The sequence below is a fragment of the Lipophrys pholis genome (genome assembly GCF_963383615.2).
Source record: "Lipophrys pholis genome assembly, chromosome: 4".
Lineage (NCBI taxonomy): Eukaryota > Metazoa > Chordata > Actinopteri > Blenniiformes > Blenniidae > Lipophrys > Lipophrys pholis.
In genome coordinates, this window is record NC_137637.1 from 3,458,104 (window position 1) to 3,475,795 (window position 17,692).

The window sequence follows — 17,692 nt, forward strand, 5'->3', positions numbered from 1 at the left end:
CGTGTCGTTGAACAAATTGTGTAAATCGCAGATTGTGTTAATCAGTGACCCAAGGCTGAATTGAAATCAATGAAATATTCATTTCGAATATTTGCTTTAATTATAATATGATCATAATTTATGTTTTAGTTTCCAGTAGCTTACAGTACCAATAGGTTTGAAAGTGTCAGCATGTTGTGCTTTTCATCACCCAAATGACTCAACGCCACTATTTCCTGGTATGGCAGAGAGGCTGCACAAGTCACTGGGTCCGTCCGACTGGTCCCTCCGAACTCCTTAACTATCGACTTTACCTTAACCCCGTGGATGACGTCACGGGATTAAGGAAAGGTGTTAGAAGGCTTCCTAAGGTAGTTAGTGAAAGGCGATCACTTTAGTGTGGCAGTCAGACAGCGCGTTCACTTGGTGACGTCATAATAATGCGACGGCGGAGCAAGTTAGTGACGTCTTCGGTGGTGAGTGAAAGAACTACAAGTTTCTGAAAATGGACTACAAAAGGCGCATTTCAACCACTTACCCGTGTGCCTCTAACCGCTGATATAAACTCAAATATCTCAGGGTTTGAATGTAACTCAAAGGAAAAGAGGCTTCCAGGCTACAGGGAACTAAAGTGAAAGTAAAAGAACGTCACATTGGGAATGGTGGCACATACTCACCTTCCACTCAGGAATCAACATTAATCTAAAAGTATGATTACATGAAATTGTTATAAGCATGCAAATGTACAACTGCACAAAGCTCCTTGGTGAGTGAAATGTGTTGAATAAAGCATAATGTGGCTAAAAATGTCTCTGATCCCTTTTTCTTGAACGACAGAGTGCTCTGTTTTATGTCATTTATGTGATAATATATATCTTATCATAAGAACCAACACACACAACAGTAATCACTGACATGTAGACTTTATTGTGCTTTGACATTAGGCTGTGCAACTGTAATGTGAGAAAATAGTTGATTTCTGACAGAAATTACTGTCAGATAATAAAATGCCCAACACTGCCACACTTCAATGAATGAACAATATCCGATCTACACAGATGAGTGCTATCCACTCAGATGAGCCAATTAATTACTGGCCTATAAAATAGCAGCTGGGGGGAGTGCAGAGTTGAGTGACAGTAAAATGGAGCAAGAAGAGGTTGTTGTAGCTGCTATTTGGTCTGAGGAGGGTGCGAATGCGAATGCAGAGGCTCATGGCATTGTATACAGTAACAGTAACTGTAACGGTGGGTTTACACAACTGATCAGAGCATGTTTAAATGGAGCACACATCAAAGCCTAACTTAAACTAATCCCACATATGTTTTATGTACAATGTTGGCATTATGTATTACCTTACAGAAGGAGACAAAACATGCTTTATGTACTGACTATTTTGTCCTTGACAGGAGAGGAGACCCATGTATGCCCCCCCCCCCCCATGAACCTGCAGTTCAGATCTTTTTGGACCAAACCCAAGATTTGAAGACCGACTACCGCCTGAGTGGACCATCAATGGAAGCACTGATGGCCCTACTCAGGAGGGAAAAGACCCATGGCTGGGGGCAGTGCATGGAAGTCCTCATGGCGGTGTACTGGCTGGCACATGGGCCGTCCTCCAGGGTTGTGTCCCGTGTGTTCGATGTGCCAAAGTCGACTGTCTTTGACGTGGCGCACCGGATGTGTGGAAAAAAACTCTGCCACCTGGAGAAAGTGGTCTTCTTTCCCACTCTCACGCAGTGTGCTTAAGTAGGCAACGGTTTAAAATAAAGTGTAGATTTAAGCAGTGTGACTTTTAAAGTTTTTAAATATTCAAGCGGTCCTGTGACGTCACGGGCTGTGACGCGTCAGCGAGCGTGGTTAGCCTCGGAGCTAGCTGCTCTTGCATCGCTGAACGATGTGGCTCCGGGGAAATACGAGGCGGAAACAGTCCGCGGCCGGGGGGGACATGGGCCCGCTCTCCCGGGACCCTTGAAGACAGCTCGGACGACAGAACGACGGTGAGTCGGTCTCTTCTTAGTCACTATGCTAGGAAGCTAAGTAGCTAGCGTCAAGACTCCAGCCTGCAGCATCAGCACCGGCTAAAGCTAACGGACCAGCCGGGGGGGGGGCTCCGCCCGGGGGGGTGTAAACTCCGGGGCACAGGTCTGCAGATGACACAAAAATCAGAATAACGCCAAACGTCAACTCACTCGCTCCCATCATAGGAGGTTATCGCACTACACATCTCATTTTATTTATACAAACTTTATCATCACAGTCAAATCTCATTTTAGTCATAGAAACTTCTATAAGCCCATCTGGTGTCTGTTGTAGAGCAGACCGCCTTCAAACGCAGGTAAAATGTGACATGGAGGTGCTGAGGCTTCCAGGCATTCATTGGGTGGTGTGGATAACGGTGCTCTTTCTCTCTCCACAAAGCTACACCACCTTTGACAAGGCCTTTTTCAATGGATTCAGATTTTTTTTATATTAAACTAACAATATTTGTTATTTGCTACCAATGTAATGAACATATTGGATTCATGAGAGAATACACTTGAAAATGATGACACAACAGTAGTACAAAATACTTAATTTACTTTGACAGTATTAGTTGGTCAATTTTTATGAGCTGTCCAAGACATGGTCATCAGAATGAACCTTTTACAGTTGTGCATAAAAGTGTTATTTTTCCTGCTGTTTGGAAACAACTGAACATGAATTAAGTCATATTTTTGATTAAAACTTATCTAATCAGGCATAGATATCTGGAGAAATACAACATGTACGTACATCGGTAATTATTATACATTTTTATTTGTGGTGGGTCAAATATTGCAGCTATAACCTTTAACGAAAAAGCATTTCTGCAAATGGTTTTGCAAAATACTTTCTGGGGTATCGTTTGAAAATGTAATCGTCCTTTTCTTTTTAATTTGAATTAAGTCACAGAATAAGCAGTCTCGAAGAAGAAAATGAAAAAGCCGTTTGGATGATGTATTATTAATTTAATTTCTGAGTCAAAAAAGCAGTTTTAATCTGAAAATTAAAAAGGCGTTTCTATACATTTCAAATTGATTTCTGATCCATATTCGCTTCCATACCTCAGAACTCCTGGAGGGAAATATCGACAACTTTAGGAAAGGATGAGAACGCTGGCCACCAGAAGTGGAAATATTTTCATGATCGTTATGTTTTGTTGAGGAACTTGCACCGACGTAAACCCAGAAGTTTGAGCGGTCTGTGGACGAGCAAAGTGGAACGTATGGCAGAGCCCTCAGGCCAGATGTAACGAGACACACACCTTCCAAAAAGTTCAACTTTTGTCTTGTCAGTCCAGAGAATATTCTGTTTGCTCATTCAGATGTTTGTTTGCCTTTTATGTTCTTCTTGGTCAGCAGTGGTTTTTGGCACTCGATGCCATTTCTGCCCAGCCTCTTCCTTGTTGTTGAGTCATGAACTTAACAGAGGCCCACACTTCTTTAGATGTTGTCCTGGGTCCTTGGTTTGGATAGTCTCTCTTCAAAACATTACATCATCATTCAAAAACTGCATTTTGTGTTTACTTTGATTATCTCTGTGTACTATTTAAAATTTGTTCGTTCTTAAGCAATTTTGTTCATGTATGTGCCGAAGGTGTATCTTTTGATTGACAATAAAGATATCGGTCATCGAAATATATACATCTCTGTTGAACATTTAAGTGGGGGAAAATATTAATTTGAGAAGGGAAAACATTTTTATCACAGCACTTTATGTACAGCTAAGGAAACTAGACTCATTAAACACTGACTGTTAAATGGTAAAGGAATTTCACTTTTGTAGTGCTTTTCCACCACTTGAGCAGTCCACAAAGTATTATTTCTGACTATCCATCAGAGTTTGGTTTAATCCACTGTGTAATTCATGTTGTGAAAGGTCAGTTAAGGTAAGTCATTACATCTCATTTCACTTCCTGCTGTAGTGTGCGTTTAAAGAGAGTGATGCATGCTGGGAAAGCACTGCTTGTGAATGAGTTTGTGGTGAAAACCTGTGAAACACTTGAACTATACATTAATCAGAAGAGCCCATCAGGCATCATCAGCATGAGCATTTCACGCCTCCCATCGGCCATGTTTCCCTATGAGCACTCTGTCGAGGAGCCTCTTGCGTCCCACTGTCATTATCTGAGCGTTCACACGTCCACCAAGACAGCGTATGCTCCCTCCCCCTACGTGTTGGCTCTTCTTCAGATGATCTGAAGAAATGTGTCTCTCCATGTAATTGTTGATATTTGATGTGTGGACATCACGAGGAGCAGCTGGTGATGGAGCCGAGCTTCCTGTGAGTGCAGCCAGGCGGTGTCAGGCTCGAACTGGATACCCAGACACTCCGCCAGGCCCATCGGGTCAGTCTCTTTCCGCCGGGGTGTTGGAACATCGTCAGCTGCGATTTGGAGATACAAGCGTGTCTTAAAGGGAGGCCGTTTGCAGATAGCAGCGTGAGAATCCGCAGCAAGAGGACTTGCAGCCATAAAACCTGTGCTGCTTATTAAGGCGTCTTCACATTCCCCTGTTTGGTCTGAACCAGAGTTCTTCTCAGGGAAAAAACATTTTGTTCTGGCGAACACGCCCACCAACTGTGAACTGGAGCAAACAAGATCTCTGGTCCCCTTGAAAAGCTAGAGGGACATCCTAATAGTCCCTCCTTTCTCTTTTCCGATCTACTTCCCTGAACCCCCTGGATGACGTCATGGGATTAAGGAAAGGTGTCAGGAAGCTTCCTAAAGGAGTTAGTGAAAGGCCATCACGTTGTTGTGACAATCAGACTGCACTTCCACTAGATGACGTAATAATATTCAGACGGAGGCGAAGGTTAGTGACGTCTGCTGTGGCGAAAAAACTACAAATTTCCGAAAATTTATTACAAAAAGTGCATTTCTACCACTTTCCCCTGCGGCTCTAACCACTGATATAAACTCAAATATCACAAAATTTGAATTTAAATCAAGGGAAAAGAGGGACTAAAGGTAAACGGCTGCCAGGTGAATAAATAACCAATCAAACTGAGAATAAGCTGCACAAAAACGTTACTGTGTTCGTTATACGACAAAGCGACCGCCTTGCTGTACAACTGATTTGCAAACATCCACGTTGCTGTGTAGCTTTGAGTGTTTTGAGCGTAAAATCCATCCAAACAGCAACATGTTGTCATGAGAAATTGTATAGCACAGTGCTACTTCCCTAGCCTGCTCGCTGGCTGCAAACTGTGGAATGGATTTCCTGACTCATTCCTCCTCGTCTCATTGAGACCCGCCTCCCTTCAGGAAATCCAGTCCACAGTTTGCAGCCAGCGAGCAGAGCAGCAGCAGGGAAACACTGTGGAGTCATTTCAGTAACAGTGAAGCACAGACAAGGCTCATGGATCAGAAATCTCTGCAGGTTGGATCGTAAATTTCTGATCTGTGAATTACGTTGATATCGGAACCCGATCCCGGATCGGATCAGCTCCATCCCTAAAAACCAGGCTATTGTGCAACAGGTTCAGTTGACTTCTGTCCCTGCTGCTCTGCTCCGCTCGCTCACGATGTATATGTGGGCGCATGACACGCGTAGGACACGCAAGTCGTCACGTGACCAGATCACGTGAGCAGTCAAATCGCAGCCCTTGCGATTGGAAAATCCTGTTTTATCATATCGCGATATTATCGCAAATGCAATTAATTGTTCAGCCCAAGTGGAAAGCGATGGCCATACTCGCGATTTGTGTTGAAAGTTTCTGCGCCCAACCCAGTGTTTGTTCCTCCACCTCGGTCGTTGTCCGTTTGGCGCAGTGCTCCTCTCTTTCACCTTTTTGTTTGCCTTACTCCTTGTTTGTCCAATGATTCTTGATGTTGACATGTGCTCTGTGTTTTTACTAAAGTTATTTCTCCCCTTTTAGATTCATAAAATTGAGTCAATCAATGCATTTCAGTCATTTAAATGCCTGGCCAGAACACGCCAAACGACTCACGCCGCCATGCTCTTTTGTCACGTGACTCCATCCTTCAGGCTTTACTATTAATTTTGGTAATTGTAATAATTTTTATTCCAAATCAATAGTTTAATATACATTTTGAGACTGATATAAAGAAATTGCCATCGTTTCCTGTTAAACAGGTGGTGCCCCGAGGTATCTGATGCTCATCAGATTCCATTTTGTGTTGATAATTAATAACCATCTTTGATAATTATTAATCATTATTGAAAGCCAAACTGCCCATAAACTGTGTTTAACCCTAACCCTAAGACCAGTGTTCACAACGTTTGCCTCCTCACACAAAAATCTGTACAGGACCTCCATTTTCTCACGGAGGAAAAAAGTGGGGGAAGAAAGTGAGTCTTTCTCCGATAGTTAACATGTTTAGATTTATTACTTCCACCAAGGAGGTTATAAAATCACCAAGGTAATTTCTCTGTTTGTCTCTCTGTTAACAAGATATCTCAAAAACTAATGAGCTGGTCTTCATCTTCAGTTGATCTGGATGTGGAATATGTGTCATTTGCCTGTGTCCATGTCGATCGACCCTTGGCGGAGGACAGAAATCTCTGATTGCTCTTGTTATCTATAAAATGTATTTTGCTGTTCTGAAGTTAAGCACTGTATTTCAACATGCAGTTTTCCGTATTCTTACTAGAACTAGTTGTTAAAATCTCTTGATGAATCAGATCACCGCTTGTATTTGTCTCTCATTGTGAAAATGAGACTGACTTATATTTAGTAAATGGGAACATTTCATCAGCAGCCATACGTATATTTCATGTTATATGACAATAAATATTGTCAAACTGTTTTTGAAGTGCACTGAATTCATTTGATTTGACAGTAAGGTGTTGATAGAATTACTAGGCTACTTAATGAATAAATATATATGAGACTTTGTCCAACTGGACCTGGATGTTTGTGTGAGGAAGATGCTTTATACACTGGATGTCACTGCAAAAGAGTCGGCATTGTTGTGCCTCTGCCTGCAATATGTTGTCTTGACAGTGGGTGGCAGTAGGTAGCACAGTGATAATGACCTTGTTTGACCCCAGGATTAATGTAATGAGGAGAGATTTAGCATCTAACAAGGCTACAGCTGAAGATGCTATACTGATGCTCAGGACAGAGAGGCAGCAGGTTTGCAGCTAAATGTGATAACAGGAAGCAGTTGGTGCCACTTGTTGCGTTTTAAGGTGTTATTCAGAACCACCGGCCTTTGATAAAGACTTCTTGAGTGTTTCTGAAGGAAGAAGCAGAGATCAGGGAATCATTTGGCTGGCAGAAAGTCAGCATGTGCTCAATTGTTAATGCTCTCGGTGTAATGTGAGAAACACTTGGTCCCTGCAGTTAAACCGACACCCTGACAGAGCTGCCGCACAACAGTGAGAGGAGCCCTGATCTGAAACTGTGATGTCTGCTGCATGCTCTGTTTATCTGGAGACGTTAATGAGGCTACAGGAAGGGTTTCACCTGTTCACTTCAGGCCACGCCCACCTGCAGCCTCCCCCCTGGGTTTTCCTGCCAGGCAACGCTCTGGAAGCTTCTCCCTGATCTTCCGCTCTTTGCCATCACTGACATAGTGTTTTGTTGCACCTTGCAGTCCCTGCCATGGCAGCTGGAGTCGGCATGCAGAGTGACCGGTCTCACTCCACCAGCACAGACCACAGACCACACATCGCAGGAAGCATGCAGACAGGTAGGACCACTCCACCGCACACAGCTGCTGAGGTTCACCCAGGAACGCCAGCATGTCCACACCTTCTCAATGCGTCATTAAGGGCGTGAGGATCAACCTAAATAATTTCACGTTGTCGTCTCTGGTTGAAGGATCAATGTAATTATTTCCGATGTGGACTAAAACAAATGAGAATGTTTGGTTGTTGTTATTTCCCGGTTATTACTAATTTATTTTCCTCATCAAAAAAATCTCACTGAGATCAGATTGTTGATTTCAGAGTCTCATTCATAAGTAGTGGATACAAAAAATTGTTGATTCTAATGCAATTTCATGCCAATTTTCTGGAATAAAATTAAATCTACTGAGGTTTTGACCTTATAGAGCTTCCTATCACTTTAGTTGCATTCTTATGACCTGGTTGTAAGTGAATCTGTATGTTGAATCTATTCAAGTTGTTCTCTTATTACCACTCCACCGTTAACTCATGGGTTTATGAACTAACAAAGAGATATCACTATAAGTCATATTATTTATTGAAAGGTAATTTTCCTTGTGCATTCAGCTCATGAAAATCAAAGAAAAGATGTCTGTACCAGCTGATGCTGGTACAGACATCTTTTCTTAAATGATTCACCCAGAAAGGGATCACAGCTTGCTTACTTCTAAAAGGAAAAATAAATATGGAGGAAAAAGCTGCGTGATTTAGAAAAGAAATGTTGAATAATGGAAAATGTAGAGTTTGAGCTGCAGTTACTGGCAGAAATGTTGCCTCCTCTCGGTTAGAAGTTTTGCCTCCTAACCGCTGAGTAAGAATAAGTCTTTGTACAATAAGTCTTTATTGTCACTCTGTTAAAACAGTGTTAGCAGCAGAAAGTTAAAATCTTAGTTCCTCTTTTCCACACTCTTCAACTAACGACCTAAAGGCCCTTCCTCACTTTCCACATTGCACATCCGCAGACTGTGTGCCAACTGCAAATGCTCACAATTGCCTTCATACTACACTGCTGGGCTCACGTCGGCATGTGTTTCATTCATGTGCATTGGTCTACGCATCCCGGTTGATAAGGGCGCCGTGTGCATTTAAAACCAAAATGGCGATCTCGCAAAAAGGGAAAGAAATAGAGCGGCTGTGTTTGTTGTGTTTGGCTGAAGAGTTCAGTTTCTCAGAATGGAAAAAACTGACAACGCACATGTAGTTATTTGCATGTCCACAGTTAATTACATACCCTCATGTGAACACTCGTGAGCCACACTCAGAATAGACTGAAACTACCAGCCTCGGCAGGCCTGCTGCTCGTAGCTACTTTGTCTTGATTGCAGCCTCTCGTTTTCTCATAGTTTTATGATTTCTTAGTTCACCTTACCTCTTCTGTATTCCATTTTCTATTTTGCTTTCACGTACCGGTCGCGGAGAGACTTCCATTTCTGGTGGCATATGTGCTCCTCTTTCCTTACATTCTTTGAAATCTCGTGCCATGAATTTAGAGCCATCTGGCTGTCTTTGTAAACCTTGAGGTTGGGATTAAACAGATGTGGATACCGGCGGACCTCCACGTACAAACACTCCTCAAAGGTGGCATCCATTGTTGTTTGTGTGTGTGTGAGCTCTGACCACGTATGCACCAGAATGGCGCATGCCTGTTTGGAGCGCACAGTCCACCCAATGACCAGATTTGAGCTGCGCGTGGTCGACCGCATAGAGGTCAGAGCGGAACCTCGAGCACAGGGTGGATTACCTGTGCTCGGAAAGTAAAGATTGGACTTAAGTCCCTTTTTCAACCTTGACACTTTAAAACAACACTGTCTCTGAGAAGTAATGTAGTTGAAGTAATGACTTTCTGGGTGTTGGTCATAATGTTTTATCGATGAGTGATCACACACGGTCACAATGCATGTATCACTTTACAGTTCTTAACACAATCACAGTGTCTCAGCCAGGCGGATCAGTTTGGCCTCAGAGCCTCTTGCTTTTCTTTCTCAACATGTGTTTATAATGGTTCACTGATGCTTTTGTAGTTTGCTGCTATTCATTTGGTTTATGAAGAAGCTGAATGTCATACTGAAACATTTCAAAGTATGTGATGAAACCTAAAATCCTGTGTTAAAGTGTGTCTTTGGGTGTATGTCCAGCTGCGCTTCAGATAAACCACTTGTTAGCAATCGCCCATCAAAAGCAGCAGGAGGAGCTTCGATGCTGCAGCAGATGAACGAAGGACAACCTATCACGGTGGAGACGGTTGTCATGGGGACACATGCTGCTGCAGATGAAGTGATGGTTGATGAATCAGCATTGGCCCTTTGTTGGTGCGGTGAGATGCAGCAGTGAGGAAGCCGCTCCCTCGGCCCAGGGAAGGAGAGCTGCCACTCAGCCTCAGACGCTCTACCGAAGGAGATCCTCTCCTCCTCTCACATGTTTGCTGTCAGCGTGAATCAGCCTCAGCTGCTTGGCAGGACCAGGAGATGAACCATGACTTGAGCTTCATGGGACTGCTGGAACTGCATCAAGTCACACCGGTGACTCTCACCATTTGTGTTTTCTCTTGTTTTTGTCTTCTAGTTATTGCAAGGGTTCCCACAGCAAAGTACACCAAGATGGGGGAGACCCTGAGGCATGTCATCCCCGGTCACATGCAGTGCTCCATGGCCTGTGGAGGCAGAGCCTGCAAATACGAGAACCCCTCTCGCTGGAGCGACGAGGAGCAAGCCATCAAGGGACTCTACTCGTCCTGGTACGATGGACACAGCCTCAAGTCTCCAAGAAAAACATCTCAATATTCTTCACTTCAAACTCATTGTGGTTGATCAATGAATCAAGGAATAGAATTACATATGTTTGTACAACTAATTGGTCTTCATTTATTCTGTTTTTAAAAGTCTAATGTCAAAAACTGTATGTAGTGTATAAAAGTAGGATTAAACGTGAGCTGGTGGCTTCATGTTTAGTGTTGTGCTGATCCAAACATTTGTATTTCTGGATGTGTCAAATCTTTCATTCCACTTAGTAATAGGAAATAACTCAGACATGTACTTCCTGAAGAGTTTTTACCTCCCTGAAGGATTTTATTGTATACACAGCTCTCACTAACTGGCCAACTCTTCACTTCCAGGATTACTGACAACTTGCTAGCTATGGCGAGGCCTTCCACTGAAATAATCGACAAATACAATATCCTCCAACAGTTTCAAAGGTACAGCTTTAATCATCAGATGGATGTTGAGTCTGACTGTGCAAGCTCATGGCTGTCTGTTGTGTCGTCCATGTTCAGCTGCGGTCTGAAGACGGTCATTAATCTGCAGCGGCCCGGAGAACACGCTAGCTGTGGATACTCTCTGGAGCCCGAGAGCGGCTTCACTTATCGACCCGAAACCTTCATGGAGGCAGGCAGTGAGTTTGACTTTATTCGACTTTGAGGGAAGGGTTAAGATAGGTTGTGTTGTCTGACGAAGGCGGAAAGCTTCATGAAACGGTCTCAAGAGACATTGTCCAAAGACTTACATCATCATGGTCGTGTAAAAGAACGAGCTAAACGTCAGAACCAATACAGTCCCCAGACACTTGGCTGCAGTACTGTTCTTCTTCTTGCTTCTTGATGCAGTGACCTGAGTGTTTCCCCTGTCAGAAGCTTTCTGATAGGATCCTCCAGGAGATGTTTCTGAGCAACAGCGACACAAGCTTTTGGTCTATGACACAGTTCTTAGGGAATATTTTCTACAAGGATGAGAAGAACTGACTGAAGGTTTTGTTTGAAATGTGTCAGATCTCTGTTCAGAGGGTCTAAAGAGCTCTCTCAGAGGAACAGGTTGAACCTCAGCTCGGTGCATGACACTGAGCAGCAGTCAGCTATTAAACGACAAACTCAGGAACATTTAGCATTTTACCCCGGCGCTGCCACAGCTGGGTATTTTTGCATCCCGGATGTAGTGCAGTCCCTTGTAGCCTGCTAATTGCTGGGGGATTGTGCATGTGTTCTGTTTCCATTGGGTGGTGGTGATAATTCCTCTTCCTAACAAGCTCTCTGGAGACAATGACCCAAGACTGGTTGGAGCTGAAAGCCTGCAGCGTAAACACAGGCTTGTTTTCTTGCCACAAGTCATTTTCTTATGCCGGCAAAACTAAGCGCGTGAAAAATTAAATGAATAACCATCAATGTACTCTGCAATTCAACATTTTGAATTTGACTATTTAAGGTATACTATAACTTTCGAACAATTCCCAGACGTTTATAGTTTTGAAAGTTATAGAATATATGCACGGGTCTGCCCATACGCATGTGAAAGTTCAAATGGAGAAGCAAGTCATCGTAGTTCTTCATCATGCAGAGTGAGTTGTTCTTTCTGCCAGAGTGAGCCGCCGTGTAGATCGCTGACTTCTGTGCCTGTATAACAAAAGCACTGCTCCGACTCTGGATCTCAAAGTAATGGAATTAGGTCAACTGGACTTGGTGTTGGAACATGTTTAGCTCCTCTGCCTTTATCACTAGTTTTCACAGGGATGAGACAGAAACCAATGCATTAAGTCTTCCTTTGTGTATTTCAGTCTATTACTACACCTTTGGCTGGAAGGACTATGGTGTGGCCTCTCTGACTACGATCCTGGACATGGTCAAAGTCATGTCCTTTGCGGTCCAGGAGGGAAAGATGGCGGTTCACTGTCACGCTGGACTCGGTCGGACAGGTTGGTCTGAGCAGTCTGCAAATCCTCCGATGGCCTCGTCAGTCTTCTTTCTGAAGCAGCCAGTTTGTGCTTTGTGTTGTTCAGGTGTGCTGCTGGCTTGTTACCTCGTCTTCACGACCAGGATGAACGCTGACCAGGCCATCTTGTTCGTCCGGGCCAAGAGACCCAATTCCATCCAGACCAGGGGCCAGCTGCTGTGTGTGCGGGAGTTCGCCCAGTTCCTGGTCCCCCTGCGGAGCGTCTTCTCCTGCGCCGAGCCCAGAGCCGCCGCCGTCACCCTATCGCAGTACCTGACGCGGCAGCGCCACCTGCTGCACGGCTATGAAGCGCGCCTGATGAAGAACGTCCCGAAGATCGTCCAGGTGGTGTGCCGGCTGCTGGTGGACATCGCGGCCGACAGGCAGGTGGTGGTAGAGGAGGAGTGGCCAGAGGTCCCTGACCTCACGGCCGAGATAGAGAAGACGGTGTCCCGCCAGGCCCTCCAGCAGCTGGGGAAGGAGATGAGGGGGAAGGGGATTCCCGTCCCACCGTGTCCGACTCACCCCCTCAGTCCGGAGGCCCTCCAGCCCAGACTGCCTCACGATCAGGCTCTGGCCAGCGACAATGACCTGGACCCCCTGTGGAGGCTGCAGAATGAGGAGAGCCCTGTGAGGTCCTTGCTCTCTCACAGCAGGAGGCTCAGCTACAGCGACTCTATTCTCCACAAACTGGAGGAGCAGCAGAACCACAGACCCTTCAGCAGTCTGATCCAGCACTCCCTGTCTCACAGCAGCCTTCCAGCAGCCTGTCACCTCCTGCCTCAGGACCCTGGGTCAAAGGTCATGAACAGGAGCCCGTCCCTCTGTAGCTCCACAGTGCCTGTGCTGTCCCCCCGGAGCAGCCTGCTGCTCAGTGAGGAGGACGAGTCTCAGGTCCCCTTCATCAGCCTCCAGTCTGAACTCCCCCTGGAGGCTCGCCGGCTCATGGTGGCCAAAGCTCTGGCTCTGGACTTAACGGACCAGGATCTGACCACCAAGGTTTCTGTGTGGCAGGTAGGACCCTCCCACCCCCTTCACTCAACTTCCAACTGTGCCTCTGCCTCTCCATATGTGTATGTAATGTATTAATCATTTGGGGAAATTCCTTTAGCGACTGACCGTCAGTAGCAGCCACACAGAACAGCTCTCAGGGGGCTGCTGGGGTCTTCCAGGGTCTTGCTCAGGGACCCATGGTGCAGGTTTTTTGGATTGTGTGTACAGCTCAGATCTGACGATACGCTGGTTTATAAATCAGCGAGGCGGTAAGAATCTGTCATAATCCTGAAATGACAGAAAACCTCTGAGGGATCGATGAACTCAAACCAGGAGGTTTAACACAAATGTAGACCGCTATCAGATTTATTTCTTTATGCAAGTGTGTCCTCTGCACCACTGCTGTAGAATCTCTCGTTACCATCCTCTCTTATGTTTGCAGTAAACGTAGTCAAAATAGTGTTGGATAATATTAATAGATGTATGTCCAGCTGTAATACAGAACGGTTTCAGCTGAAACATCCTGTTTAAATTCGGTGCGTCATACACTTGAGCGTTTTACTTTCCAGAGTGTACATGTTGACCCCCCCCCCCCCTCTGTGCTGTGCTGTGCAGACGGAGCTGAACTCCAGGGAGGGGGCCTGGGAGCGTCTGTGTGTGGAGAGAGACCCCCTGGTGCTGTCGGCTCTCATGTGGTCCTGGCTGGAGCAGCTCAAAGAGCCCGTCATCAGCAGTGAGGACGTGAAGACCCTGAGCCAGAGGAAAGCCGACCCTCAGAGCGCCCTCCACTCCTTGCACAAGGTTCCACAAAGACAATTATCTTCTTTTGAAAAGCGAAAACTGAACAAAATGTCACATTTCTGTATTTGGTTGCATCATTGCCTTATAAAAATGAATTGATATTATGTCATAGAACCGGTTCTGTCAGGAAAGCTACAGATTTCAAGCTGGTTTATGTTTAAAAATTCCACTAAAAAAGCTTTTCTTTTTTTTTTTACTCGGATGTCTTGCTTAATTCAAAATTAAATATAAACCTCTCATGCAGGTTTTCTGCATGGCCTGGCCTACGTCTGGTGGCCTGGCGTGTTTTAGTTTCAAATACAAGTCACATTTTGGTGGAAACGGTGAAGGAACTCCTGAAACGATGAGACTTTCCTCCCAATTGTGTGTGTGTGTGTGTGTGCGTGCGTGTGTGTGTGTGTGTGTGCGTGCGTGCGTGCGTGCGTGCGTGCGTGTGTGTGTGTGTGTGTGTGTGTGTGTGTGTGTGTGTGTGTGTGTGTGTGTGTGTCTCTGCTGCTCTCAGGATCACCGGCTCACGCTGCTGTGTATCCTGGACTGTGCTGCTCAGCTGCTGCCGCTGCCCAGAGACGTGGAGACCAGCTTCCTGCGGCAGACGGTCCGGGCGTTCACCAAGGTGAGTGAGCTGAACACAACGTGACGGTGAGGTCTGAACCAGCGCTGACCGGGTTTCCTCTCTACAGACGGATCCCGCCTCCCAGTCGTCCCTGTACCAGACCCTGACACAGATCCTGACCCCCGTCCTTCACTCCAGACAGGACGAGCCGCCTCGTGGGCATTAACACCGCTGAGTGTCGTCTGTGCAGCTCTTTGAATGTTCCTGTAAACCTGTCGTGACGCCGATGTGTTGTTATAAACACATGAAATGCAGTTATTACTTGTTATTTTCACTAAGGGGGGGGGTCCAACCCAATGTTACAGAGTTTGATTTTTGTTTAAATGCACACTAAGTTCACCAGGTTTTCACAAAGGTCTCTAAAGATATGGAGAGTGTAATTAGAGTTGCCAACTGTCCCGTATTAGACATCCTCTATTTTGGCCTAAATAGGTTTGTCCCATACGGGATGCACTGTCTCTCTTATATTGACTGCTAGTGTCCTCCAACCACTAGATGGCACCCATTTCCCGTTTGCTACAGTAAGACGAGATGCAATTCCTGTAAATAAGACACTTTGATGGAGGTGATGCAGGTTGGTGGTACTGGAGTGCTCCACCATGGATGAAACAGCTGGGTCATGTATAGCGGGAAATGAAAAACATGTCAGTGTCATGATAACGCTGATTCATCGTTGTGGCGGCACTGATCACCGGTCAAAAACTTCTGTCCCTTATTTGGGAATGTTGGCAACTCTAGGTGTAACGGGAATAACGGCCTCTGTGCAGCTCTATGCCACCAATGTGTGTTTTTCCTTCAGACTTTGGAGTTATCAAGCAGTTTCAGTGTGTTAGCACTGAAGCTAACATTAGCTGGTGACGTGCAGCGGATGCGTCGGTCTTCTTCCTGTTTGGTCTGCATGTTAAAGAAGGGCCAAAAAATCTTATGTCATTAAGACGCATTTCAAAGCAGATGCTAGCTCCAATGCTATGTTCCTTAGCTTTCTGAATTGGGAAGTGAGATTAAATGAGATCAGTGTCGTGATGAGCATGCAGCCGAGTTAGCGTACTGAAACTGGCCTCCTGTGGACAAGCTGTGCAGAGAAGCTGTGGATCCTTCAGAGGACGTGGCTGTGAGCAGAAAAGCAGGCAGAGTAAATTCAAACTGGGAGGGAAAGTGAAGACTGCCATTGTAAATGTTGACGTGCCATGTGCTCCTTGCGTCTCCTCACCCAAGGCTTTGTTTGATTCTGTGAATGTTTTTAACGTGTCTTCACTATTTATTATTCCGTCTTACATACAGAACCACTGGTGCAATGCACTGTGGGAAAGTGTCTTTTTTTTTTCACTCTTACAAGCGGGCACTTACACAATTAAACTCCACTGACTGCAGCCTGTTTGTAGCACAAGATGACAGTTCTGGTGTGTTCATTCACATTCATGAGTAAGTCTTAACATTTACAGTTTTGTGATTAAAAACAATGTAATGCTTGTTCAGGATGAAGCTCATTTTGTTCAGTTGTTTTGTTCAGGTTTTTATCACTTGTATGTAACACTTAGGCTCGTTTACACGACAGCATTCCAACACCTCATCCGTTAAAGAAAAGTTCTGCCACAACACTGCGGCTGCAAACCCACGACTCACTTTACTGAACTGACTCACGAGTCATCACGTTCATTAACTGGTTCACCGAGTCACTCTTGCTCCAGCCGTCCAGCTGCAGAGAGGAAAACAGAAATGTCACTGTTGTGCTGCTGCAACTCAAACTGCACCTATATAGATATATCACAATACTCTCTTTAGTCGCCCTGTGGAAAAAGCAGCCGCACTTCTACTGCTAATACATGCTCATAGCTGCTCATAGCTGCTCATAGCTGCTCATAGCTGCTACCGGCTCCTGAAGCTCGCTCCAGTCGTTCAGCACGATGCCCGATTCAGCTTGAAACTGAAAAGTGTTGTTCACCTCTGAATCGGTACCTTGCAGTAGTTCAGTGAGCTGCTCCGCTCCGCCCACCACCACCTGGTGGAGCTCCGCCCACCACCACCTGGTGGAGCTCCGCTCCTTCCTTACCTGAAAGTCTGCAGCTTCTCAGAAAGTTTGCGTGATGGCGGAGAAAAAAACACATTGATTGTTTTGCAAAGCTGGCTGTCAGATTATTTTAACTTGAATTCTTCTATGTCGTCGGCCATTTTAGCTTCACTGTTACAGAGACAAAAGCTTTGCATTCGACCATGTGTTTTTACCTCCATTTCGTACCATGTGATTGCATTGGTACTCAAGAACAGTCGCCTGTTGAGGTGTAAACAAGGAAGTGCCTGCAAACTGGAGCCCCCCTCAGAGAGCAGAGTCCATTGTGATTGGTAGAGAGTGTAAAACAGGAAGTGGTCACAGGAGGAGGTTCACAAAGACTGAAGGAGAACCGCCTCTCTGATTCAAAGGTCAATGTTGGTAAAGAATCTCTCTCTTTCCATCCCTAAACTGGGGGGGGGGCACGGCCGTGACCTGAGCAGCTGACCATGTGGTGAGAATGTCTTTGTTTAGTAAATAATTGTGTAAATTCTTGACTCTCAGATCTGTTGTTCTTGAGCACCACAGTTTAGGAACGTGCAGAATCATGAGATTATAGATCAAATTAAATCTAACATGGTAGAAATAAATATATGAATTAAATCCATAAATAATAAAAAAAATAATGTTAATATATGACTGGAATGTATTTGTTGCATTTAATGCTGTCCCCTATAATCAGTTCTGTCCTATTTATTGATACTAATAAAACTATCTTTGAAATTTGTGAAAAGAAAATCAGAATGTTGGCAGAAAATATGAAACTTTAAAATCATACATATATTAATATATAATGTATATTTGCTTTTCTGGATACCTGGTATTCATTTTATGTTTAATGATTTATTTAACTTAGTTCCTGCTTCAAATAACCCTCAAAACAACACAAATAATGTAGAATAAA

General features: G+C 44.8%; 1 protein-coding gene across 1 annotated transcript; it reads left to right on the forward strand.

Annotated features, from left to right (window-relative positions):
• Nucleotides 1–1,647: 1,647 nt before the first annotated feature.
• Nucleotides 1,648–17,283, forward strand: ptpdc1a (protein tyrosine phosphatase domain containing 1a). The gene is made up of 10 exons (XM_080460937.1): nt 1,648–1,979; nt 7,565–7,660; nt 10,200–10,371; nt 10,750–10,830; nt 10,909–11,027; nt 12,180–12,317; nt 12,402–13,348; nt 13,943–14,128; nt 14,631–14,741; nt 14,809–17,283. Exons 2-10 carry the CDS (start codon nt 7,573–7,575, stop codon nt 14,905–14,907), a joined length of 1,941 nt encoding a protein of 646 aa, XP_080317063.1. The 5' UTR covers nt 1,648–1,979; nt 7,565–7,572; the 3' UTR covers nt 14,908–17,283.
• Nucleotides 17,284–17,692: the final 409 nt, after the last annotated feature.

What these genes read in the sequence shown, in the direction of transcription:
- ptpdc1a (XM_080460937.1), top strand. Translation starts at nt 7,573, where the DNA reads ATGGCAGCTGGAGTCGGCATGCAGAGTGACCGGTCTCACTCCACCAGC. An exon ending in CGCAGGAAGCATGCAGACAG is followed by an intron (nt 7,661 to 10,199) that starts GTAGGACCACTC and finishes TTTGTCTTCTAG; the next exon opens with TTATTGCAAGGGTTCCCACA. An exon ending in CCCTCCACTCCTTGCACAAG is followed by an intron (nt 14,129 to 14,630) that starts GTTCCACAAAGA and finishes TGCTGCTCTCAG; the next exon opens with GATCACCGGCTCACGCTGCT.